The following is a 26,533-nucleotide window of genomic DNA, read 5'->3' on the forward strand; positions in this document are numbered from 1 at the left end:
GCTCTTTATGCTTCTCTCTCCCTCTGTCCCCCTCCACCAGATCAACGGTGCTCTGGTCTCCCTGCCTGCTTCTCCTGCCCCTGGTGTGAGCATTTCCCTGAGCGGCTCCTACGTGAGGGTTTCTACCAAGCTGGGCCTGCAGCTGCAGTTCAATGGGGACCATGAGCTCCTAGTGAAGGTGTCTGAGAAATACAAGGGCAAACTCTGTGGGCTCTGTGGGACGTACACTGGGAGCCAGCAGGACGACTTCATGCGACCCGATGGGGTGGTTGTACCCGACTTCAACGACTTTGGAGCCAGCTGGAGGGTGCCAGATGCTGAGTGGCCGTGAGTCCTTGTACCATCATGCAGATGAAGGACACAAGGGAGTGTGGCAGAGGGGAGCTGTGAGGGACATCAGGAGGGAGGGCTGGTGATGGCAAGCATGGGGCAAGGGAGAAGAGGCCGGTTCCTGACCCCAGGGAGAGTGGGCTGAGTCTGGGCAGGATGGTTTTAATAAGATGTTTGGATTGCAACTGCCTCAATCGTTTGCCTCTTTCCACCTGAAACCAGGGAGGGCAATGGTGCCTGTGGGCTTTGTGTTTCCCTCTTTTAAGTGATAGCCATGGGTGCCTGTCTTAGGGAGGGGTCTGGACTGCAGAAGCTGAGATTATGGCTCAGGAGGAAGTCAGGAAATGCTGGTCAGGCAGCTGTCAGCAGGCTGCAGGGAACTCAGGGCTGTCTGTCTGCTTTGTAGGTGTGACCCAGACATCAGCCCGCCTGCGTCCTGCTCCCCTGCTGAAGAGGAGGCAGCTAACAAGCAGTGCTCAATCCTCACACAGCTCGGTGGCCCGTTCCAGCCGTGCCATGCAGTTCTGCCACCCGAGACATACTTTGAGAGCTGTGTCTATGACCAGTGTGCCACGGCTGGCAGCACGGAGCAGCTCTGCAATGACCTGGGGGCCTACGCTGCAGCCTGTGCTGAGGCGGGCGTTGATCTGGGAGACTGGAGTGCTGGCACTGTCTGTGGTAAGTCTTCTGTTCACCTCCTTTGATTTCCTTGAGTCTCAGAGACAAGGCATGGGGCAGTTCTGGAGGGAAGTACAGGGGGCAGGGATTTCTCCATCTATCACATTACCAGTCCCCCACTCTGGTGGGCCAGCCAGCCCTTGCATGAAGAGACTCTTCCAGGCAGGTGGAATCCCCGTCCTGCACTTTGTTTGCAATGGTGTGGGGGTGTTTGGGAAGCGTGCAACATCCCCACTTGGGAACAAATCTCCATTCTCAAACATACCTTCTCCACTTCTGTTTCACTCTGTTCCATTCACCAGCTCCTACAGCCTCACCCCCGTCGCCAGGCACTACAACGCGGCCTCCACATACGACAACATCACCGTCAACTGGGACAAGCACAGGTACCGTTGTCTCCCATCTGTCTTTTGTAGTGGCTGTGCTGAGCACTTGCCCTTGGCTGGCCACCCTTGACTGTCCCTGGGCCTGCCATGTATGATGTACATGGATGTTCTGAGCCCTGCTGGACATGGGGAAAAGGCGGCCCCACCCTCACTCTACAACCTCTGCTTTCCTTTCTGCACTATGTTCAGCTCCACCAACAGACTGTAATTTTGCCTGCACATTCGAGAAGGACTTCTGTGAGTGGGTCCAGGAAGATTACAGCAGCATTGACTGGATAAGGAACAAAGGCCCAACGCCCACGCCAAATACCGGCCCGTCCTCTGATCACACAACAGGAGGTAGGAGCAGCAAGCAGGACACAGGCAGTGGGATGTCCCTGCAAGGACGGCAACAAACCTCTAACAATGAACACAGACCACATCTTTCCTGGCCTTCCTCCAGAGCACTTTGTCCGGTGTCCCAGAGGGCTGGCAGATTCCCTTGGAAGGCTTTCCAGCCCTGGCAATCAGTCTGTGCTACCCCTAGAGCAGGCGAGGACCTGCCATGCAGGGCACAATGTATTGCACAGCTGCATGATGTGTCAATCTCTGGGCAAGGCAAATGGGTCTGTGTCTCCATTACAAGATCATGGCTTGTCCAAAAGCCAAAGATAAGAGTTCTCTAAATCTGCAGAGACAAGTGAAGACTTTGGCAATGCTTTGGAGCTGTTGCCGTGTCCCAGGCCAAAGCATACATCTGCCATGGCCCTGAGAGAACATTCAGAGAAGCACTTGGGTCTGGCGTGGGTTGTGGCTTGTGACAGAATTGCGTTTGCTTTCTCCTCCTTTGACCTGCCTGAAACTGCAGCCAGAGTGCTCCCAGGACTGTGCTTGTGTTCTCCCTGGCTGCTTTGTGTAGCTCTGATGCATCTGCGACAGTGTGGCTTGTGCTCTGTTTCAGATGGCTACTACATCTTCCTGCAAGGGGGTGATGACGCTCTCCCTGACTTTGTGGCTCACCTGGTCAGTCCGGTGTGCAGCTGGGAAGGAACAGTTTGCTTCCGCTTCTGGTACCACATGTACGGAACTGCTCAAACAATGGCCCTGGGCGTCTACGTGAAGAAGGATGGTGAGCAAGTGCTGGTCTGGAAGAAAGCTGGGAACCAAAACGACATGTGGCACTTGGGAGAGGTCACAGTGCACACCACAGGAAACATGCAGGTAAGGCCACAGGCTCTCACTGTCACCTCAGAGGAGCAGTGCTTTCTAACAGCTCTTCACACACGCAGCTGGAGCTAATGCTGGAACCATTCCTTCCCTTAGATTTTGCTGGAGGGAGAATGGGGTGAAGATGTGCGGAGCAACATAGCGTTGGATGATATCTCCATTGAGAAGGGATCCTGTGTATCAGGTACAAGGCTTGCCTTAGGGAAGGGAAGCTTGAGATATGCCACTGACCGAGGTGGCAGGCTGTGCTAGAGGCAGGAGCACACGTTGTCTTTGGGCACTGATGCAGCCTGTGCCCAAGTCAACTCTCCTCTGGGAGGTTGGAGCACTGGCAATGCCTGCAGCCACTGTTTTAGCTCATGTCTTACAAGGCCCACAGTCATTGCCCACAGGTACAGAAGTGCCTTGCTTACTGCTGTCACCCAGCTAAGCTGGTGGCAGAGCACTTGAGTGGGACAGCTCTGCCTGAGATGACGCACTTCAATCCCTGTCCTGGGTATGTCTGGTCATGGTGTTGAGTACTTCAGAAAGGGTGAGGGAAATAGATGCTTGCAACAAAACTCCCCTGTTGGTGCACATCTCCTCTTACACTCTCTTCTTCTAGATCCATGGACACCAACACCCACGGTCCCCCTGCCAGGTACCACGACGCAGCCTGTACTCACCACCTCACCAACCGGACCCACACCGAGCTCAGGTACTGACACCTCCCATCCCCTTCTGATCCTGCTTGTTGAAACTTTTCCTTTTGCTTCTTCCAAGGCCCAGGATCTGGGATAGAGGGTCCATACTGTAGGAGGGTGTGTCGCCCCCTATATACCAGCTCTGTTGCTAGCGGTAGTGTTTTAGTAGCGACGTAACAATGCCACCCCTGCCCTGATTTTCTTCAGTCATCATGTTGGATTTTTCAGGAAGGCTGGATTAGCTGTTCATGTCAATGGCCTATGCTGACACTTACCACTTCTTCCCCTGTCTCTCCTTAGGTCCACTTCCTACTACATCCCCTACTCCACTGCCTAACATTACAACACAGACACCATCAACAAGACCACCTGGGGTGACCTCAGGTACTGCTATTATTGGTAGAGTGCTGAGTCCTCTTCTAAACCCATACTGGGAATATGATGCATTCGTGTTGAAGGGCTATTAATTGTTTTATTTCATTCTCTGTAACAATTAAGACATGCATTGGATCCTCTTGCACTTCTAAGGGTTTCTGCGGGACAGCTGTGCTGGTAGCATTAGGATGCTTGAAGAGCTTTGAACTGTATGTCTATAAAAATTAATACTATCATGATATAGATCTGTAATAACTCTGCTTGTCTGTAAAGGCAAGAGACCAGTCATGCTCCAAATGGTGTTTGAGCAAAGTGAGCTGGGGAAGAGAGGCAGTAGGAGGTGCGCAACTGAAAGTTTCCTCTGGTCTTTCCACTGCCAGGCACCTGTGTGGTGGAAGGAGACCCTCACTACCACACATTCGACAAGCAGTTACACCATTTCATGGGCACCTGCACCTACACCCTCTCCAAGCTGTGCGAGGGCAACAGCTCCCTGCCCTACTTCAATGTGGAAGCGGCCAATGAGCACAGGGGAGGCAACACCCGTGTGTCCTATGTCCGATACGTGGATGTGGATGTGGCTGAGCAGCGGATAAGGCTGGGACAGGGTGGAGTGGTGACGGTGAGCTTGAGGGGGACATGCTGTGGGGGCTGTGTGAGAGGAGAGAACTGTGCCAAACAGGCTGCTTCAATCCTGTCTCAATTCCTATCCTTCCAGGTCAATGGAGTGGAAGAGATCCTGCCTTGCAGCCCATCCGCAGGCGTGCAGGTCTTGTCCAGCGGCTTCTACACCATGGTCATGACAGACTTTGGCCTGAGAGTCAAGTTTGATGGGAAACATCGAGTGGAGGTGACACTTCCAAGCACCTTTGGCCAGAAGGTCTGTGGCATGTGCGGGAACTACAACGGGATTGCAGCAGATGACTTCCAGAACCCAGAAGGGGCAATGGAGCCAGACTCCACCAGCCTGGGCAACAGCTGGGAGGTGTCCAACAACAGCAGGTGAGTATGGCCCCCAGCAGCCCTGGGGATCATTTGGGCAGGGGAATAAGGAGGAGAAGCAGGTACCAGGAGAAGTGGACAAATGACCCAGGGGCCCTTCTGCGTGTCTTTCCACAGCTGCTCAGCTGGACCTCTGCCCACCCCAGCCTGCAATGAGACCGACAAACAACTCATCGTCAGCAGCCACTTCTGTGGGCTCCTCACTGACACCAGAGGCCCATTCCAGGTGTGCCACGCTGTGCTGAGCCCCAGCAGCTACTTTGACACCTGCTTCTATGACCTGTGTGAGCTGGGGCTGGATCACGAGACCCTGTGCAAGAGCTTGCAGTCCTATGCAGATGCCTGCCAGTCACTCGGTGTCCACATACCTGTGTGGAGGAACACAACATTCTGCCGTAAGTCCAGACATGGCATCATGGGCTGGTACTCTCAGAAAAACACAGGACACAATTGGAAGAGTGAGCTGGGCAATAAGAACTGGGGGCTGTAGGGATAGGCAAATACACATCAGTATTACAGGCACCATTTTCTGTTTCATTTTGATCAGGTAGGAGTAAGAATACAAGTAGAGCCAAAGAGACAATAGAGAGAATGTAGAATGTTACTTTTCCAGAAGGGGATGGATAGATATTCTGCCGAGAGGTGCATTCTGTTCACCAAGTAATTGCCTGTTCTTCTATCTTTGCAGCAATCGCTTGTCCGGCCAACAGTCACTACGAGTCCTGTGCTGCAGCTTGTCCAGCCACCTGTGTTGACCCAACAGCTCCCGATACCTGTAGTCTGCCATGCGTGGAGGGCTGTGTGTGCGACAGCGGGTACCTGCTCTACAATGACCGCTGCGTGCCCAGCCAGCAGTGCGGGTGCTGGCACAACGGGCAGCACTACCCCGTGGGCTCCGAGTTCTGGACGGACGACAGCTGCTCCTCCAAGTGTGTGTGTCCTGCACGGGGAAGCAAAGTCCAGTGCTTCAATGCCTCCTGCCCTGTGGGCCAGTACTGCGGGGTGCAGAACGGGAAACCCGTGTGCCTCGAACACTCCTACGGCATCTGCCACGTCCACAGCGACCCCCACTACAAAACCTTTGACAAGGTGACACACAGCTTCATGGGCAACTGCACCTACACCCTGGCCAAAGTGTGCTCCAACACCAGCTCCCTGCCCTACTTCAACGTGGAGGCCAAGAACGAGCACAGGGGCAACACCCGAGTGTCCTACGTGCGTGAAGTCGCGGTGGAGGTGTACGGACAGCGCATCGTCATGGTCAAGCAGCAGACGAGCCACGTGCTGGTAGGCAGTGGGGCTGTCTCCAGTGGGGTGAGGCTGCAAGGCTGGGCTGGCTGCAGCTGGCAGGGCCTGGCACATGCCAGGTGTGCGTTGTATCTCTTGAAGGCACTGGATCACTTTGTTTTCCCTTTCTAGAGGGAATGGAGGAGCAAGGGGATAAATGGGGAACATGGGCCATGCTGAGTAAAGTGCAGAACACAGCACACAGCTCTGTGAGCCCCAGGGGTGTTGGGGTGTGAGGACATGCCAGGCAGTTGTCTGCCATGCTGGGGCTGGCAGCTGCTTTCCCTGGGCAGGAGCAGCCAGGGAGGCTGGGGACAGGCCCGGGGCCCACTGTGCCTGTGTGCTGTAGGTGAACAACGTGCGGCAGACGTTGCCTGTGAGCGCAGCGGGAGGGGCCGTCACGGTGAGCAAGAGCGGCCGCTACATCGTCCTGGAGACAGACTTCAACCTCAGAGTGTCCTACGACGCTGACCACTCGGTGGAGGTGAAGGTGCCCACCACCTACTTCAACCTGACCTGTGGCATGTGTGGCAACTTCAACAACCGAAGAGACGATGAGTACATGATGCCCAACGGGCAGCAAGCTGCGGACTCCAATGCGCTGGGACAGAGCTGGCAGGTGCCAGACAGTGACCCCTCCTGCGGTGTTCCAGTCCCCTCCCCACCCTGCAGTGCAGAAGACGAGCAGCTCTACCGCTCCGACCAGTTCTGTGGCATACTGACCACCAGGCCTAGCTCTTTTGACAGTTGCCACGGCGTGATCAACCCCCAGGACTACTTTGACACCTGCCTGTATGACCTGTGTGCCCTGAATGGTGGTCAGGAGTTCCTGTGTGCTGCTCTGGAGGCCTATGCTGACGCGTGCCAGGCAGCTGGTGTGACTCTTCTTCCCTGGAGAAATGCCACCTTCTGCCGTGAGTACTTGTCTTGCCATTGTCAGAAAGGGACAAATGGCCATGCTCTCTGCTGTGAGTCTCTGGCCAAAGACAGTCTTTGGTCTTTCCCATCTCACTTGGCTGACCATGGTTGAAGTCTTGCTGGTCCTAATTTTCCCCTTCCCATTGCAGCTCTGCAGTGTCCTCCCAACAGCTACTATGACCCTTGCATGACCGGCTGTCCTGCCACCTGTGTTGACCAACATGCCCCTCAGAACTGCTCCAAGCCTTGTGTGGAGGGCTGTGCATGTAGCTCTGGCTTCCTCCTCAGCGGAGACACCTGTGTGCCCGAGGCCAACTGCGGCTGCCTCTTTGAGGGCAACTACTATACTGTGAGTGAAAAGCCTGCTCTGCTTTGCCCCCCTGCCAGGCCACTCCTCTGCCTGTACTTTCCTGCTTCATACGCTGAGGTTTGGTGTTTCCCTGCCTGCAGGAAGGCGAATCCTTCGTCAATGAGAACTGCACTCGCCGGTGCCGCTGTGAAGCCAAAGGCCAGATGGTTTGCTCTGCCCTGTCCTGTGGCGAGGACGAGGTCTGCAAGATCCAGGATGGCCAGAGGGGCTGTTACCCAGCCAGCACTGCCATCTGCCACATCTACGGTGACCCACACTACAGCACCTTCGATGGCAAGCTCCACCACTTCCAGGGCTCCTGCAACTACACAGTGGTGACAGGCTGTGACAACTCCTCCATTGGCTTCAGTGTCACCACCCGCAACGAACATCGCGGCAGCCAGAGCTGGACAGCTCTGGACTCTGTGGCACTGTCCCTCGAAGGCCTCCACATTGCTCTGCGCAAGCACAAGGCAGTCTACGTAAGCCTCTCGTTTTTATACCTGGGAACAACAGGCATGCTGCACACCCTTAAATACCCCTCTGCCCCCAGGGACAGCTTGCTGTTCCCTGAGCCTCCCGCACACTCACAGAAGAGCCTGGCAGGGCTCTGAATGGGCCCTACATGGCTGCTCATGCAGACACACATTCTGGGTTACTTCCCTGAGCTTTCAGTGTGTCACTGTACAGTGGCTGCTGACCCCATAGGCCAAGGCAGTGTTTCTCATGCCAGCATTGCCTCTGGCCCACTGGCAGTACCCTGGGGAGGAACCCCAGTGACCTCTCAGTGGAGGGCAGCTCTTTATGCTTTTGTCTCCCTCTGTCCCCCTCCTCCAGATCAACGGTGCTCTGGTCTCCCTGCCTGCTTCTCCTGCCCCTGGTGTGAGCATTTCCCTGAGCGGCTCCTACGTGAGGGTTTCTACCAAGCTGGGCCTGCAGCTGCAGTTCAATGGGGACCATGAGCTCCTAGTGAAGGTGTCTGAGAAATACAAGGGCAAACTCTGTGGGCTCTGTGGGACGTACACTGGGAGCCAGCAGGACGACTTCATGCGACCCGATGGGGTGGTTGTACCCGACTTCAACGACTTTGGAGCCAGCTGGAGGGTGCCAGATGCTGAGTGGCCGTGAGTCCTTGTACCATCATGCAGATGAAGGACACAAGGGAGTGTGGCAGAGGGGAGCTGTGAGGGACATCAGGAGGGAGGGCTGGTGATGGCAAGCATGGGGCAAGGGAGAAGAGGCTGGTTCCTGACCCCAGGGAGAGTGGGCTGAGTCTGGGCAGGACGGTTTTAATAAGATGTTTGGATTGCAACTGCCTCAATCGTTTGCTTCTTTCCACCTGAAACCAGGGAGGGCAATGGTGCCTGTGGGCTTTGTGTTCCCCTCTTTCAAGTGACAGCCATGGGTGCCTGTCTTAGGGAGGGGTCTGGACTGCAGAAGCTGAGATTACAGCTCAGGAGGAATTCAGGAAATGCTGGTCAGGCAGCTGTCAGCAGGCTGCAGGGAACTCAGGGCTGTCTGTCTGCTTTGTAGGTGTGACCCAGACATCAGCCCGCCTGCGTCCTGCTCCCCTGCTGAAGAGGAGGCAGCTAACAAGCAGTGCTCAATCCTCACACAGCTCGGTGGCCCATTCCAGCCGTGCCATGCAGTTCTGCCACCCGAGACATACTTTGAGAGCTGTGTCTATGACCAGTGTGCCACGGCTGGCAGCACGGAGCAGCTCTGCAATGACCTGGGGGCCTACGCTGCGGCCTGTGCTGAGGCGGGCGTTGATCTGGGAGACTGGAGTGCTGGCACTGTCTGTGGTAAGTCTTCTGTTCACCTCCTTTGATTTCCTTGAGTCTCAGAGACAAGGCATGGGGCAGTTCTGGAGGGAAGTACAGGGGGCAGGGATTTCTCCATCTATCACATTACCAGTCCCCCACTCTGGTGGGCCAGCCAGCCCTTGCGTGAAGAGACTCTTCCAGGCAGGTGGAATCCCCGTCCTGCACTTTGTTTGCAATGGTGTGGGGGTGTTTGGGAAGCGTGCAACATCCCCACTTGGGAACAAATCTCCATTCTCAAACATACCTTCTCCACTTCTGTTTCACTCTGTTCCATTCACCAGCTCCTACAGCCTCACCCCCGTCGCCAGGCACTACAACGCGGCCTCCACATACGACAACATCACCGTCAACTGGGACAAGCACAGGTACCGTTGTCTCCCATCTGTCTTTTGTAGTGGCTGTGCTGAGCACTTGCCCTTGGCTGGCCACCCTTGACTGTCCCTGGGCCTGCCATGTATGATGTACATGGATGTTCTGAGCCCTGCTGGACATGGGGAAAAGGCGGCCCCACCCTCACTCTACAACCTCTGCTTTCCTTTCTGCACTATGTTCAGCTCCACCAACAGACTGTAATTTTGCCTGCACATTCGAGAAGGACTTCTGTGAGTGTGTCCAGGAAGATTCCTGCTTTTCCTTGCTAAACAGACTTCCGGAACCTTTTTGCTCTTCTTGGTGTCTTTCTGACTTCCAACTCTATACATCTTCCAATAGGTCTCTTTGCCACAGTGGTCATATTTTTGTAGGAGTAGACCAGATGTGATAGTTATCTCACATACTCTTTATTGCCTTGTCCATGTATTTGTAAATTAGTCTTTCGTATGGCAAATTTTCACCTGTTATTCATATGTTATTTTCTGTATATTTTAATTTTTTTTTTATTTCCAAATTTTGGATTTTTTTCAGATATAAACCTCTTATCTTTTCTTGGAATGACTAGTTTATTATATAGGATATGTACTAAATTGTCAGTCTAGATAAATTCTAATTTCCTCCTATGTTAATCATTAATTTTTATACCTATCTGCTCGTTAAGTACAAGACAGTCCTGGTTCACCTAGTCAATTTAGATTTCTTCTGCTTTTCTCAGTAACTGTTTAAGTATATCTTTCTTTATAAGGAGTTAAGGTTGACATGTAGACACCACTCCAAGTGTAGCTATAGTTTAATATGGCGTTGAAAAGCAAAGATATAAGAATCTCTTTTCCTTATTTTTTGTTGGTTTTTGTAAACACCAAAAAGTACCTTCAGGTTCAACTCTTATAAGATGTGATGGGAAGTTTTTTCCCTCAAATCAGTTTTTATCAGCATTCAAAAATCTTATGCAGATCTCGCACATAACTGTATACACAGTGTATCTCCATTTGTACATATTATCACTGGCTATTCAATTTTAATATTTTTAAAGTGTGCAAAGGATATCTTGTGAAAGCAATACTCAATTTAAGTTCCATAAATGAGTACTGGACCCCAGACAGCTGATAGTGCAGCGATCTATTCTGGCTAACTAATCCTGTGAAGTTTTTTGGGTAAATTCTTCCTATTTAGTGAGAAAGAGCTGCTCAGATCTGGACACTAAAATCTCACAGGTCCACTTTATATAATGATGTCTTAATAATGCCTTTTACCCAACTTTCTTCATCAACCTCTAGCACAGATTTCTGATACACAAGAGTAGGTCTTTGTGGGTCCAAAGATAGAAGGCTGGGTTGGCCTTTGGAGTGCTATTGACTGATGTCATCACTGTTACATCTGAGCAACAAATACAACATAAAACAAACAAACTGGGAACCAAGCAGCTGCAAAAGTCTGGTGAAAACTCAGAGAGACCTTTTCTTTCTTTACAGATCGTGCTTCCTGCAGCGCCTCTGGGGACCCACATTACAACACTTTTGACCACAAAGTCCATAATTTCATGGGAAATTGCACTTACACCCTCTCCAAAGTGTGCACTGTCTCTGAGAGTCTTCCATACTTTGATGTGTCCACAACAAATGAGCACAGAGGAGCCAACACCAAAGTCTCCTATGTGAAGTCAGTGCACGTGGAAGTCTATGACAATCAGATTTCTCTGCTGAAAAACAAGAAAGTGAATGTAAGAAAATACCTACTTAAAAGACATATATAAATTTTAACTGACATGCAAATAATTATTATCTCTGTAGAGTTTATAACAAAACTTTTGTCTTTTTATTAATAGTATCTACCTCTTTTAATGAAATCTCCAACAAACTTGCTCAGATGTTCTGTAATCAGTTCCAGTTCCCCTATGCACAAGATCCTATCTTTCAGCAATCTGTTCTATCTGTGGTAGTTGTAGGGGTCCCAACAGCCATATACTTACTTACTTTTACAACTTGCTGTACAGGTGAATGGTTACAGAATGAACTTGCCTGTATTTATTGAAAAGAAGATCAGTATTCAAAGCAGTGGTGGATATGTTCTCTTGGAAACTGACTTTGGACTGTGGGTGAGATATGATGGAAATCATTATGCAGAAGTCTCTGTGCCCTCTAATTACAGTGGTCTGCTCTGTGGCCTCTGTGGTAAGTGGTAGCTGGTGATTACTTAATTTTTTTTTTCTTAGCATGTAGAAATTACAAGACTAGTTTGTCTTGCAAGTTTCTGGTTATTCTTCGGTTTGGATTATCTGGACTTTTCTAGTTCAATTATCTCTTCATGAGTTTTTCACACATTCATTTCAGGAAATCTACCTAAAGAATATAATGGTACAAATAGGACTGTTTAATTTTTAGTCCAACATTCTACATGTAGGATGCAAGAAAATGAGGGGTTTTTTAGACAAGTTTAGATAAGTTTTTTCTTGGATGCCATGTAATCTAGTTACATAGGAACTTACAGACTTCCTGCTCCAAATGTCTGAGCAGCAGCTCATGTCAGTAATCAAAACACTATTCTGCAGTACAGATTAATGTTACATATATATTCTCCCTATCTCAATTTATTTTACAGCCTGAAACCTAGGTTTTTTTCTGCAGGTTTGAATTTCATATGTACCATAAATATCTTTTTACCCTCACAGGTAATTATAATGGTGATCCCAATGATGACAATATCAAGCCCAATGGTGACATTGCAAGTGGTTCCACTGATCTTGGAGAAAGCTGGCAGGTGCCTGAAAATAACACCATGTATGTAAAATCATTTCATCATGTAGATTTTCTGAGCAAACTCTTAAAATCAAACATCCATCTACTCACTGGCTTTTTCATCTAGTGCCATTCTATATCTTCCAGCTGCCCATTAGAAGAAGGGAGCTGGACTTTCACATAAACTTCCACATAAACATAAAAGTGAATTATAAGAGGGCTTGTGTCCTTTAAGTCTCATTTTCCAAAGCAGGAACTGTCTGTTGAGTGTGAGGGGGGATGGTACACCAGTCCAGTTCCCTGATTGGAAACCATAACTGTTTGGATCCCATAGCCCTTTTTTTAAACTAAGAATAAGCCTTTGAATCACCCAGAAGGGACCAAAAAAGGAGTCCATTCAATGAGAGGGCTGACATCAGCTTTTCAAAGAAGCTGGATAAAGTCTTGTGACAGAAATAAAATGCACTCTTTTGTGCAGGGTTGTCATGTACTAATTTTCCACTGAAAATCAGATAGCAATAGATGTAAAACATGTTTGATTTGTTTGCTTTCCCCAGATGCTCCAGTGGTGGGACGGAAGAGCAATGTGATCCTGTGTTGGAGAGTGAAGCAAAGAAAAACACAGCATGTGGCATGATCACAGACCCAACAGGTAGTGTGTTGGTAGATCTCTGTGAGCCAGGTGATGGAGCATGGTCGAGCTTGTTTTGTCCCTTCTCTATAGTCTCTTTTTCTGAACTTATATTGGAAGCATATAAAACTTCCAGTGTGAATGGCCAGTGTAAAACCCATAGGTGCCTGCCAGAATATGTCATCTGTTCAGACAATGTCAATTTGTCCATGAATTTTATCTGAGAACATGTGCAGGGAACCATAGCTGCTCTTTGTGTTATGGTGACTTGTACTCTGCTTGCTAAAAAGAAATAATGCAGACAGACTGTCGGTGTGTGTATTACAGATACTTCATCTGAATTCTGGACATGTTCCCTATAGTTGTCTAGAACTAGTAGTTTTCCAGTGGGATTTTTTCTACCCTTCTATATATCTTCCTTGATTTACACAGGAATCTTCAAGGACTGTCACTCCAAGGTGCCTCCACAGAATTTCTTTGAAAACTGTGTTTATGACATGTGTTTCACTGGGGGACAGGCAACCTCCTTATGCTATGGACTGCAGGCCTATGCTGAGTCATGTGTCAATGCTGAGATATGCATAGAATGGAGGAATGCTACTCTTTGCCGTGAGTATTTTGATATAAATATCTATTCTGAATTTTAACTTCATTGTCCTTTACCTTTCCTGTGCATGTTATTTCATTTTATGTAATGTTCTGAGTATAGTCTGTCTTTTATAATGTCTTGAGCCTGCTTCAGATTCAGAACCACTCCAGGATTTGAATAAACCACTAATTTCGAGAACATTAGGATACATGCAGGTTAAATCCTTAAAGTTTTATAATATTTATAATTTGCTATTAGTTTCTTGAAAAGTCCGATTACGTTCAACTGTGTCTTATGTGAGCTTCTGCACTGGAGAAATAAGTTCCTTTGCTTCAGTGAAAATCTGCCATCCTCAATGTAAGTGGAGCTGCTAGTCCTCCATAAAACATGTTTGTCAATGGCCTTTGGTTAAAAAACACAAGAGACCTTGAAAAGCAGCTGTTTCTAGGAAATGCTCTATTTCTCTCTAAAGCAAAGTCACTTATTGATTAATTCTCTTTAGAATGACCTTATGGCAAATTTATTATAATGAACTCATATTTCTTAGCATAAAGCTTTCCAGGGGTCACACTGGTGCTGGTTATAAGCAACACTGGGCTGCTTTCTGCTTGTCACACCTAGAATCATAGAATCATAGAATGGTTTGGCTTGGAAAGAACCTTAAAAATCATATAGTTCCAGCCCTCCTGCCATGTGCAGGGATGCCCTCCATTTAAACAGCTTTCTCAAAACCCTATCCAACCTGGTCTTGAATAATTCCAGGAAAGTGGCATCCACAACTTCTCTGGGCAGCATTTTCTACAGAATGTTTAAGCCCACAAACTACACACTCGAGAGAAAAGAAACTCCTCTAAAGGTCAACCATACTTAAATAAACTGTAATTGTTCTCTATGTTTTTTTTGTCTTGCACTAATTATTATTACACCCCTTACCACTGGATTACCTTTTGCAGACCTGCACCTTATTTCTTTCTCTTTTTTGGTGTTTTTTTTTTTTTTTTTTTTTGGTTTGTTTTTGTTTTTGTGGGGTTTTTTTTTTGTTTGTTTTTTGTTTTTTGTTTTTTTGTTTTTTTGTTTTTTGTTTTTTGTTTTTTGTTTCTTGTTTCTTGTTTCTTGTTTTTTGTTTTTTGTTTTTTTTTAATGTGAACAATTAGCACTGCATTTAAGCTAAAGCATAAAAAAATAGATAGGTTTGAGGAGCTGGTCAGTTTGGAAGAAGAATTACTGTGATAAAGCACCCAGTAAGTCAGCCCTGAGAGTAAGAGCACCAGGAATTCTTACATAAAAAGAAGACAGAACAAGAAATGAGTGTCTAACCCTCCAAATCAGATTAAAGCCGTGGACATCCAAACTCCATAGTCTGAGGATATAGGCCAGAACCTAATAATCTATGGCTTCATTATAGTAATAGAGAAAACTTAGTAACATTAGAAAGACTGACTCTCAAGTGCTCTCTTCATTAATGATTCAAATAAAAACTCAATTGAGGTTCTGACTAGGGGAAGGAAGTCTGGCTAAATGACTGGAGATGTCAGCTGAATTTGTCTGACAGGACTAAGAGATCCTGTTGTAGGTACAGAAATAAATAAAAATCATATGTAGTGATTTTTAACAGAATCCAGCCAAACCCATGTTTTTCTCTGTTTTTTCAGATTACAGAAATGGACAAATTATTTCTGTAAAATATAATGTTATCATTGGAGACCATGTACTGTGTGATAGTAGCCCAATTCTACCATAAGCAGATGGGGTGTGAAAGGATATTGTTCTCAAGGAGTCTCAGTGAAAGAGTGTGATTTTTGTTCTATTTTGGAATATATAGCAGATGCTCAAATAGTAACTACAGTAATGGGGACATATCAACTGGTATGGCAAAAATTCTTCTATTCCCATAACTGGGTACCTTTATGCCTTTAATTGAGCAGTAAAAGGTTTGTACTCAGCACTCTCCTGTCAGACTTTCTAACAGCCATTTTGTATATTTTCAGGAGCAAACAATGAAAGCATCAGGAAAACCTTTTTTATGATTTTGTCCTTTTGAGTGATCTTATTTTTTTTCTTTATTTAGCAATGTCATGTCCTGGAGGCAGCATCTACAAGAGTTGTGGTACTAGGTGTCCTTCTACCTGTTTGAACATCTCATCAGCTGATTCCTGCAGTTCTTTGCCAGTGGAAGGTTGCTTCTGTAAGGAAGGCTATGTTTTGAGTGGAGACAAATGTGTGCCAGAAAGCAACTGTGGTTGTGTTGATGAAAAAAACCAGTATCACCAGGCAAGTTACATCAGATATTAAAGAAAAAAAGGAAAAAACAAAATCAGGGCATCTCATTCTTTATCACTGAGAGGGAAAAACCATTTTAATAACACTACATAACTCATATTTATACCATTAATAATTTCAAGATAGACTTACTTTGTCAGCTTTCTTGGTCCATGAGGTGTGTGGCTACAATTGCCCAAATAATATATCATGCACATTCAAATGCTAATCTTTTGATTTTTCCTTATGATTTTACCTTCCTATTTATCTTATAATGTGTACTTCTGCACTCTTTCTTCCCATGCAGCTGAATGAAAGCTGGTTCACCCGTTACCCCTGCACTGAGCGCTGCACCTGCAAGGCCAATAACACCATAGAGTGCAAATCCTGGGAGTGTGGAGCCCAGGAGGAGTGCAGTATTCAGGATGGTGTGCTGGGCTGCCATTCCAATGGTGAGTCCTGCCTGAAAACCACCCCAAGGTCAATTCCATAATTAGATCCTCTTCTCCTTCTATCTTTGTTATAAATAGAATTTCATAAGGGACAGTAAAGAAGTCCCAACTTACTGCTGCCAGTGCTAAGAAATGAAAATGCATGTTCTGTCCTGCAAGCACAGATACCTTCCTGTTGCAGTGGATATCAGCAAAAACTGATGATGCCCAAAGTTTGCCAGATTGCTTGGATTCCATTTGTCTTGATAATGAAAATTCAAGTCCCACATCACCAGTGCTGAAAGATTTAAATTTGGTTGCATTTCCATGAGAATTGTGTTTCTGTGGGCCTGCATAATGACAAGTGCATTACATATTGATGTACATATAGATGTAATTTTACTTACTTTAATATTTACATCTACATTTATACATTTAATTATGTGTTTTCATATAGATAAGTAGAAAAGTTCTGTATTTCTCTCAACTATGCTATAAATCATAGCTACAACAGCATGTAGTAATGTATACAGAAGTTTATTTTGTATATAATTTGCAAATTAAATGTAGGAGATGCTTTCTGGAAAGCTCTTATTTAAAAATAAGTGTCATTGGCATGAATCTGAGATGCCTCTCTGGAAATTTGCCCACAATTTGCCCAATTATCAGGATGAGATTGCTCCACTAATGCAAACTGCTTTGGTCAGCTGAGTCCATCGTGCAATCCAGTACAAAATTCTTAGATTTTTTTTTTTGCCTTCAGGTCAAGCAACATGTCAAGTGGTAGGAGATCCCCATTATTTCACTTTTGATGGAATGAAGTACACTTTTGTGGGAACCTGCACCTACACTTTGGTTGAGGTTGTCAACACTGCCACCAATGTCATTCCTATAACCATACTTGGCAAGAATGAAGACAGGGGACTAAGAGGGGCCACATACCTGAAAGAAGTCTACGTAGATGTGCATGGTATACGAATCACCCTTCAGAAAAACCAAGGAATCCTGGTAGGTGGAGGTGCTCTTCTTTCTGGCAAGAAGTATCTTAAAATTAGCTCACTTAGAATAGCTGTAGCAAAAAGGATCTTGACATTTCCTAAGGAACATAAATGCATATGCTTAACACTTGTGGGCATCCCCATTAAGTGGATGTGATGAGGAAATAGAATTTCTCACTAGTTTCCAAGGCTTCTGGTTTGGGTTTACTGCTCTATCATCCGTATATTAGAGATTAAATGCAGGGCCTCAGACTGGGGAACTATTGCCTGAATTAAAATATGGGACTCTCCACTTCAGCAACTTTTATAAACTCAGTCACCTTAGCAAGAAAGACATAACGTATCAGCCTGGAATAGCATAGGGAGCCATGGCAGTACTGGAGGCAGGGAATCTGCCCCATGGGCAGAGAAAGAGCTTGCTTACTACCAGGGATCTTTCCAGTTCCCTGTTAAAAGCAAAGGATACAAATCCTGCCAAGCCCTCCTCAGCTAAAAGGCTGATTCCTGCAACCCATAGTTGGAATATGCAAGGTGGAAATGTAAAAAGCTAAAACTGTCACAGAGAAATCTTCAGCACTGATAGGAATATAGATTGTGAGCTTTCATGGAAGAATGTCCATACTGACAAATGACACATCTCTCCAGCTGAACAACGAGAGAGTCTACACTCCAGTGCAGAACCGACTGCCAGGCATGTCCATTGGAAATGTTGGCAGATTTATAGTACTGGAAACTGACTTTGGTGTGACAGTGAAATTTGATGGCAATCATCATCTGGAAATCACCCTCCCACGCTCTTATTTCTCACAGGTAAGATTTAATATAAGGACATCTGGAGTTGTTTCAAAACTGCTGCTTTGTATGTTTACTTTTAGTTCCTTTTATTCCTGTGTTTTGCTGTTGCATCTTTCTTTGCAGCTGTATTGTAACTTTTTCCTTTCTATTTTTTTCTCCTCACAACAGTTTCTTTGTGTTCCAAGACGGTAGTTAAAGAAATTGCCTTTCTAGGGGAATACTTCTAACTTAGAGAAATAAACAGCTTGAAGCCTTAGGGAATCACAGATTTACTGTAATTTCTGTTTTGTTTCTCTGTGGGTGCAGTCAGAATGTCTAAAATGTCTGGTACAGGATTGGTAGTTGGTGGTGATTTGGCCACATTATTTCATAGGCAATGAATAAGAAGTTATTGGGGAAGTTGATGCAAAAGGGTCATGGTTCTTTTTCCTCTGCAGGTGCATGGCATGTGTGGCAATTTCAATGGTAATCATGAAGATGATCTGTCCTTGACCAATGGTACACTTGTCACTGCCCCACAGTTTGGAAATAGCTGGGAAGTGGAGACAGACAGTGATAAGGGGTAAATATTAAATAATTTTCATACCTCTCATCTTGCTTCAGGAAACAGAAATGTTTTCAATTGTTTTGACTGGCTGATACATAAGCACAGTATACCAGAGTTTCCTCTTCTTGAATTTGTAGCTCAAAAAACAGCCATTCCCACAGGAAATTACTGCACAGGCCAGAGGAAAACCACAGCTGTTCTATCAATCTACACACATACTTGGAGAATTAGTCTTTGGGGCAGTCCACAGTGCAGACTGTTTATTTTACACTGGTAACACCCAGAGCAAGATGATGGTGCTGGGGAATGGTGAGGGCCAACTGCTCCCTGGCAGACAGGGAGCCATATGTGACAACACAGCTGAGAAAACTGTGGCCTCAGCAGCCAGGGTCCATCCCACTCTACCAGAGTGAGGCAAGTGGGGAAGCCCCACAGATGGAAGCTGAGGTCAGCCTGGCTCAGTTCAGGTCACCACACAGAAACGTGCAGTGATGAGACAGATCCAAGGTCAAGCTGTAAAGTCAATCCTCTAGTCAGGGTCAAGTTCAATGAGAGTAACAGGCACCAGACACAACGTGGTGGTTGTCAGCCAGGTCCACTTCTGCCCTGTCTTTCATCTATTGACAGATGGAAGTCTCCAGCCTTTTCTACTTTGCAGTGGAAAGATACTTTTCAGTTTCAGTCTGTTTTATAGCAGCCTGTGTCTGTGCTTTCTTGCAGTTGTTTGCCAGACTTAAGAGAAGATGATAATCCTCCTTGCACTGCTGAGAATAAACAACCCATTGAAAGACAGTGCAATGTTCTAAAATCAGACAAATTCAAAGAATGCCATAGTCTAGTCAACCCTGATGACTTCATAGAGATCTGCATCTATGATATGTGCCAGTATGATGGTATGAAGTCTGCTCTCTGTGACATTGTTCAAGCCTATGTGGACACCTGCAAGAACCATGGAATCACCATTAAATGGAGGAATAGCACATTCTGTCGTAAGTACACAAGCAAGTGAAAAATCAGAAAATTGGATGACTGACAGCATGCAAAGATTAGCACATTAATTGAACAAGTTATGTAAAAGAAAATTAAATCTAAATTCTTATAAAATACAATTCTACCATCATGATTCCATTGCTGCACTGAACTGTGTTCACACTCAGAAAAACCCAGAGATAACTCAGAACTGGGCAAGTTATGAATATTGATGTGGAGTTAGAATCGTATTGGTAGTAAATGAAATATTGTAGTGAGCTTAAAATATAGAAATAATATAATCAGAAAACTAAAAGAAAGAAAGATACTGTTCTAGGACACAGAACTCACTGTCATTTGAATAAAACCTGTCAATTTCCCCAGTGTTTTATTATGAACCCTGAACTCAGATTCATCTCCAGGGTATATGCTTCACTCCACCCTTTCAACAAAGCTACAAACAAGTTAAATAAAAATCAGAAAAGATCATGTAATGGGGTTTTATTTGGGTGGGGTTTTTTACGATTTAGTATTGTACCATGGGATTATCACATAATGTTGTGGAGGACAAAACAGTTAACTGGTTAGAAACCAAGCCAGATTAATAGATCCATCAGAAATCCCCAGCTGCCTCCTTGTCATGAGTGGAGGAAAATACTGGACTTACAGACTTTTTGTCATGTTACACTGTTTTTGAACTGTCCTGTTATGCACATCTAGTCATTGGTATAAACAGGGTTTACAGCTAGATGACCCTGCAGTCTGAGAACACATATCTGCTGCTCTTGCACGTCTGTAGTTAAGCAAAATGTACACCTGCATCAATGGAGGGTTGAATGTCTTAAGGAATTTGCCTTTGAGAGGCTCATTTATAGCAGTGCCCAGAGAAGCCTTTGCAGCTGAACTGGAATACCGAATCTGGATAATCTAGTGCCAGGTGGTTCACTCATACCTGTAATTAAACTGAATAAGCAGTTCCAGAATGCATTCTTTGTTCTGTTGGGTGGTTTTTTTTGTTTTGTTTTTTGTTTGGTTTTTTTTTTTGTTGGTTTGTTTTTTTAAAGTAAAATATAAAAATTAAAACTAGCTGATGATCAAAATCAGCTATTAAAAGGCAGTTCAGTCCTACCATTCCATAGGCCAAGGTGTAGCTTTCAGTGTTTGCAGTGCACTTTGTAAATGTATTAAATAACACTGGCTCTGTTCTCCCACACAGCACTGCCCTGCCCATCCCGGAGCCACTACAAAGACTGTGTCTCTCCCTGCCCATCAACATGCAGTGACATTTTTGCCTCTTCCCTTTGTGAGAAGACAGAAGAGTGCACAGAAGGCTGTGAATGTGATGATAATTATGTGCTCAGCAATGGCAACTGTGTGCCTCTCAGCAGCTGTGGCTGCAGGGATGATGACAACAATTACTACAGCGTAAGTAGTTTTTGGGGCAAATCTCTGACTTCAAAACTTGTAGAAAATTGGTCTCCTGTCCATCTTAATATGAAAGAGAGAGAGAGATCAAATACTTAAGGATCTACCTCTTAAATACATTTCATCTGATTAGTAAAAGCTGGTATTAGGTATTGGGTATTAGGAGATACAGAAGCTTGCTTGGTACATTGCACCTGAGGCCAAAACTGAGGCTTATTTTAAAACCGCCAACTGACCAGAATTATTCAGGCAGCCTGTCCTAGTCTGGTTTTTTGTTCAAATTCTCATGTCAAAGACAGTAAGACAAATGGACAGAGATCCCCTCTCACAGTCTCTTGGTGAGACTACACTTAATCAAGCAGTTATGGAATTGCCAACTGGGCAAGGCTGCACCTAGCTAGTGCCCACACCCATGGCTATTGAACTTCCATTGCACTGCAGAGCTGAGCACCTTTAACATATTATTAACACAACTTGTGTCCAGGCTGGGGAGACATGGCTAACTCCACACTGCACCAAAAGATGCCAGTGCCAGAAGAATGGTGTCATCAGTTGCAAGAGCTATAGTTGTGATTCTAGAGAAACCTGTGTGATTAAAAATGGAAAACACAAGTGCAATCCAACAGGTATGTGCAGCAGCTCTTCACTTGGGGCTCACTTGAAGGCTGCAAAGGGAGAATGTGGGTGTACATACTTTCTTTCATGGCAACTCCATTCTTTCATGGGGAAAGAAGGCATCTCTGACTGTTTTGTTGACAACATGCTACAAAATACAAAAAGGCTTCAGTTCTTATAATAGAAGGTTCCTATTACATGCAGAGAATTTATAATGGATACCTGGGTATAATTTACTTATATCTAGAAATTTGACAGTTGGAATAAAGTTTGACTAGTTGGAATAAAATTTCTTTTTAAAAATTCCCACTGCTGAACCCAAAACTCAATTTGTGAATCCTATCACAATGACTCCATTTTTCCCATGGCATGTTGATTTGAGAAGAGGGGAAAAAAACCCCAAAAACTGATAAGCAAAACCAGTAGAGAGTAATTAACTCTTTCCTTGCAGGTTTTGGGAAATGCCAGGTGATGGGTGACCCACACTACATCACCTTTGATGGGTTGGTGCACCACTTCCAAGGGAAATACACATATATTCTGGCTCAGACCATCCCTGACCTGCCTGACACTCTGGCACAGTTCAGCATTGAAGGCACAAACTATCCTTTACGTGGAAGTCGACACATTACTTACCTGAAAGAGATGCTCATCAATGTTTACAACCACACAGTGCGGTTCAGGCAGAACAAGCAGGTTCTGGTAAGTCCCTCCCTGACTTCAGAGCACAGAGGAAGACCCTCCCTTGACATAAAATATCTTTGAGTAATGGACATTTTTTCTTTTTAAGAATTAAAGTATTAAAGCAAACTGTGTTATTACAGCAGTGCTGTGAGGCAACCACAAATGAGATTTGCAGTTGTGTTGAGTGTTTTTTCTCCATAGCTATGAAAGATACAATTCTACATCAAACAAATAAATTAATAAATACAGTTTTAGCAGTGAAACCCCAAATATCCTAAGGCTAGCAATAAAACCACACCAATTTTCATCAGTGGTGTCATGCTTGGATAATTAAATTTCCTTCCTCTTTTTGCTGTGTAAGAGCATACATTGCTGCTATATTACATTTTTAGCTCAATAATAGAAATTTCTTTGGATGATATGAAAGTACTGCGTTCAGATCACTTTCCTCAATACATCATTTTGTTAACTTAAAAAAATAAATGTTTTTAAATTATCTGATATATTTATCATAAAACCAGAGAAGTATTGTATTGTAGTATTGACTTGTACTGAAAGCAGATTTTAATTTGGCCTATATATAATGAATTTTATTTTTTTTTGTTCCTTTTTAGTTGGATGGTGTGAGGGTGAGGCCCCCTGTTCGACCTCATGAAGGTATTCGTATATATCAGAGGACAACAAGAATTTACCTGGAGACAGATTTTGGCTTATACCTGAGCTTTGATGGCAATCAAAATGCAGGTAAGTGATATTAAAAAACTGTGCAGAAATATTTATGCACTGCCCCCAAAAATGTTCTCATTCCAGAGGAAGTCTAAACCCAAGGCAAAATCTGAAATCTTCACCTTTTGCACTATGGTCCTTTCTTATATAAAATACCAGAAGAAAACCAGAAAATACCAGTGAGAAGTGTTTCCCAGGAACCAGAAAAAAAACATAAAACTGGCATTTCTCTGGATCCCTGTGAACTTAGGAGAAATGAGATGTAGAGTCAGACTGTCAGGCATTTTTTTCATGTTAAGTAAGGTCTGAATGATAAAAACAGAAGTAAATCATTTGAAATTGTTAATTGTGATAATGGGGCAAAATCTGGATCTGCCTCTTTGCCAGCTGAACCCAGCCACAGGAGTCATAAGACTGAGATCCTCAAGCTATACCCTGTGAGTGTATCATTTTGCATGCCTCCTCCTAAGCCTGCTCCAGATAATCCCATTCCTCAGTGTTTGTCAGGATTTTCACACGGTGTATACACAAGTCACTCATGTAAGCCAGACACATGATACCTCCTCTGTTCAAAGCAGAGCTACTCCTAGCATATAGCTAGAGTATTTCTGAAAGTGGTGAAAGTGCCAGGCTTTTTATTTACATGGCCATCATTCCAAACCCTGAAATTCCAACTGCAGAAAGCAAATGCCTGTCTATAGAAATTCCATTTTTCAGTGATCAAGTGGATTTGGGGGAAGGGCAAAAAGTGGGTGATGCATTCTGTTTGTGGCAAAGCAGTAAGCAGCATGCACTAAGAGCAGGCAGGCAGTGATATAATGTTATATAAAAACCTGTCAAAAATTACTTTTTCATGATCCACATTGCAGAGCACAGGAACGTGTGAACAGGTATGTTCAGGGCTGTGCTCTTATGCTATGTAGTCAGCCCATGTCACGTTACCACCTGCAATCTGCATCATGACATGTGGCACTTGGCATTGATTTCCACCTCTTCCACACACTCAGTGGCAACAATTTCTATGTAACAGCTTTTCCTCTTTCTGATTTTGCCTAGACATAAAGCTGGCTACCACCTACAGAAGCAGAGTGGAAGGCTTATGTGGTGACTTTGATGGGCGATACAGAAATGACTTTAAAAATCCAAATGGTGTTTGGGTGCGGAATGTGAATGTGTTTGGTGAAAGTTGGAAAGTTCCTCTGAAAAGAAGCTCTCGTCTCAGGTACTTGATTTGCTATTTAATATCCACAGCAAGCACTGCCACTAGAAGTGAGTGGATTAAGTTGTAGTTAACCTCTAGGAGTAGCTACACCATCTCATTTCTTCTTACCTTTCTTCTTCCCTTTGTTTGTGTGTAGTGACTTTTCTATCTGGCCAAAAGAGTCCTGAATACTCAGTGCATGAGCCCAGTTCTGTGCCCCTGTTTGGAGCCACAGCCATTAGAATTGTTAGGGCACAGGGATGAGTAACATCTTTGCCAAGATCATGGCAAAGATGAATACATGCTCTGGATGGGCCTGAGTGAGTGCAAATCCTGATTCAATGTCAGTCTTTCCTCTGAAACATGAAGGTAGCTTTGAAATCCGTAAACATAAATTCACAGTTCCTCCCAGAAAAGGTTCATGAAGAATCCAATTTTCTTGCTTTCATAGCTATCTATTTTTTTTCTGTGGGTACACAAAAAGTAAGGGCATTATTTTGACTGTACATGAACATGATATTTATGGTCAGGAAGATGCTGTGCCAATTAGTCCACACACAACATTGAAAAATATTTTTCTTGTTTCCTTGAGGTTTCCTTCCATCCTGCCTTCCTGCCTTCCTGCCTTTCTTCCTGTTGCTTTGAAAGCCCTTTGGAAATTGCTTAGCCACTATCACATTGCTTTTTCAGAAAGAAAATGAAACTGTATTAAATGTCCAGATATGTATTGACTGCAAAAATTTGCCTGCTAGAATAGCAGAAAACAGTATATGAGGCAGTGTTGAGCATAAAGGGGTACTGGAGGCTGCGCCCATAGGAAAATTCTGGCATTTCAGGCATGCAGCCAGCTGTTCAGTGAAAGTTAACATATATCCAAGAAACAGGGCTTTATTCCAGCTGCATCCTTCTGACTAACATTCAGTTTTGTTGAATAGATTGGATGGAGGAGGCAATAGATAAAACATGTACCATGAAGAATTTCCAAACAGATAACTGGACATATCCTTTTTATTTTAAAAATACATAAATCTCTGAGATGGTAGGAAGTGTTCCAGACCATCTTTGATTTGCTCAACCTTCTTCCCATTCAGGAAAAAACATGAAAGAGAAATAAGCTTACATTTACACCACAAGGCAGAAGTATTCTTGCAGTGTTACTCAGAAAGAAGTACCATGAATGCTGGATATACACAGAACACTCATTATTTCATAATGACTTCATTTACAGACGAGATGTCATCTCCAAAAATGAGTCTGAGGAGGAACCAGATCCAGGGCTTTTCCAAGGTTGCAATGAAAATCAGCTGGAGCAGCAAAACACAACAACAGAGTGTCAAATCCTGACTTACTCGAATGGTCCTTTTGCCAAGTGTCATTCTACAGTCGAACCAGGTTTCTATTTCACGTAAGTGTCTACTGCAGACAGTTGTTCTCTCCATTTGCAAAATCATTTTGGCAATAGTTTCTGACAAGAACTATCTTCAGTCATCTGGAGTTTCCAGGATATTAACAGGAGTGGAGGATAATAAGTGTCTTTGAAGAACTGGACCCAGTGATTCCATTATTGATATATTTACATCCTCTTACTTATTTTTAAATAGTTGTGATTATCTTTCTTTCATCTATTCAGCATTTAACTTCTCTGCCAGCTCTACAAAGCAGCTTTCCTCTTTTCCCACACAGGTAAAGCAACAGTGTTAAGCATTATCCCTGTAGCCTGGAATTTCCAATGTGCTTACAGCTCTCATCCACACTCAGTAAGAATTTAGCACCTGGGTCTATTGGGTAGCAGTTCTAGCTTCATACAATCTGTATTGTGCCTTAGCCAAAGGCTGAAGCTGTCAATGACACTTCTTGGACTTTTCATGGAGAAGTACAAAAACAGATTAGTGAAGAGTAATTAACCTGGTATCTTCAAGAAAGTTCCCTCTGCTGTGTTTCAAGGTTGCTCTGCCTCCTACCTATACAACTCCATCATACCTAATTCTGAGCTATATTCATCCCCACATTCATCTTTCATTCTTCATCCATCATCAGTCACAAATTTGCCAAGTAGCTGCCAGTTTTCTTTAGTTACATAGTTATGTCTGTTTAAAGACAGATAATGCTCACCCCAAAGTCCCTCTTATCTGTGAGAAGTATGTTAGCAGTATCTTGAGCCAAATAAAGTGGACCACCGGCTTCAATGTGTATATCTATATCTATATCTATATCTATATCTATATCTATATCTATATCTATATCTGCATCTATATCTATATCTAGCTATGGGTTATACATAGATTATATAGATAGATGTAGATGTAGATGTAGATGTAGATGTAGATGTAGATGTAGATGTAGATGTAGATGTAGATGTAGATATATCTCCTGATTATTAACATAAGCCTACTCACTCTAGATTTTGGTTGGGCAGCCTGCTCTACCTGCTTAGTGGTTGCCCTGATTTTTCTGAGGTGCTGCATATTTGCAGATTCCATTCATCTTGGATATCAATGCCTCTGAAAATCAAGCCA

General features: G+C 44.6%; 1 protein-coding gene across 1 annotated transcript in view; it reads left to right on the top strand.

Annotated features, from left to right (window-relative positions):
• Positions 1–26,533, top strand: part of LOC130256575 (IgGFc-binding protein-like) — a 60,206-nt gene that overhangs the window by 29,311 nt on the left and 4,362 nt on the right. The window contains exons 44-79 of the mRNA XM_056498312.1: positions 41–327; positions 737–1,008; positions 1,311–1,394; positions 1,584–1,733; positions 2,335–2,594; positions 2,993–3,096; positions 3,205–3,297; positions 3,424–3,437; positions 3,584–3,667; positions 4,039–4,280; positions 4,377–4,660; positions 4,778–5,055; positions 5,349–5,947; positions 6,297–6,861; positions 7,015–7,214; positions 7,316–7,696; positions 8,052–8,338; positions 8,748–9,019; positions 9,322–9,405; positions 10,885–11,132; positions 11,406–11,583; positions 12,081–12,189; positions 12,705–12,799; positions 13,211–13,387; positions 15,436–15,638; positions 15,934–16,078; positions 16,821–17,065; positions 17,701–17,865; positions 18,288–18,412; positions 19,118–19,386; positions 20,583–20,791; positions 21,276–21,417; positions 21,858–22,108; positions 22,705–22,834; positions 23,873–24,038; positions 25,246–25,422. Of these exons, the coding sequence (XP_056354287.1) occupies positions 41–327; positions 737–1,008; positions 1,311–1,394; positions 1,584–1,733; positions 2,335–2,594; positions 2,993–3,096; positions 3,205–3,297; positions 3,424–3,437; positions 3,584–3,667; positions 4,039–4,280; positions 4,377–4,660; positions 4,778–5,055; positions 5,349–5,947; positions 6,297–6,861; positions 7,015–7,214; positions 7,316–7,696; positions 8,052–8,338; positions 8,748–9,019; positions 9,322–9,405; positions 10,885–11,132; positions 11,406–11,583; positions 12,081–12,189; positions 12,705–12,799; positions 13,211–13,387; positions 15,436–15,638; positions 15,934–16,078; positions 16,821–17,065; positions 17,701–17,865; positions 18,288–18,412; positions 19,118–19,386; positions 20,583–20,791; positions 21,276–21,417; positions 21,858–22,108; positions 22,705–22,834; positions 23,873–24,038; positions 25,246–25,422 (7,574 nt within the window). The remainder of the gene's footprint in view (positions 1–40; positions 328–736; positions 1,009–1,310; positions 1,395–1,583; positions 1,734–2,334; positions 2,595–2,992; positions 3,097–3,204; positions 3,298–3,423; positions 3,438–3,583; positions 3,668–4,038; positions 4,281–4,376; positions 4,661–4,777; positions 5,056–5,348; positions 5,948–6,296; positions 6,862–7,014; positions 7,215–7,315; positions 7,697–8,051; positions 8,339–8,747; positions 9,020–9,321; positions 9,406–10,884; positions 11,133–11,405; positions 11,584–12,080; positions 12,190–12,704; positions 12,800–13,210; positions 13,388–15,435; positions 15,639–15,933; positions 16,079–16,820; positions 17,066–17,700; positions 17,866–18,287; positions 18,413–19,117; positions 19,387–20,582; positions 20,792–21,275; positions 21,418–21,857; positions 22,109–22,704; positions 22,835–23,872; positions 24,039–25,245; positions 25,423–26,533) is intronic.

The sequence above is a fragment of the Oenanthe melanoleuca genome, chromosome 9, assembly GCF_029582105.1.
Source record: "Oenanthe melanoleuca isolate GR-GAL-2019-014 chromosome 9, OMel1.0, whole genome shotgun sequence".
Lineage (NCBI taxonomy): Eukaryota > Metazoa > Chordata > Aves > Passeriformes > Muscicapidae > Oenanthe > Oenanthe melanoleuca.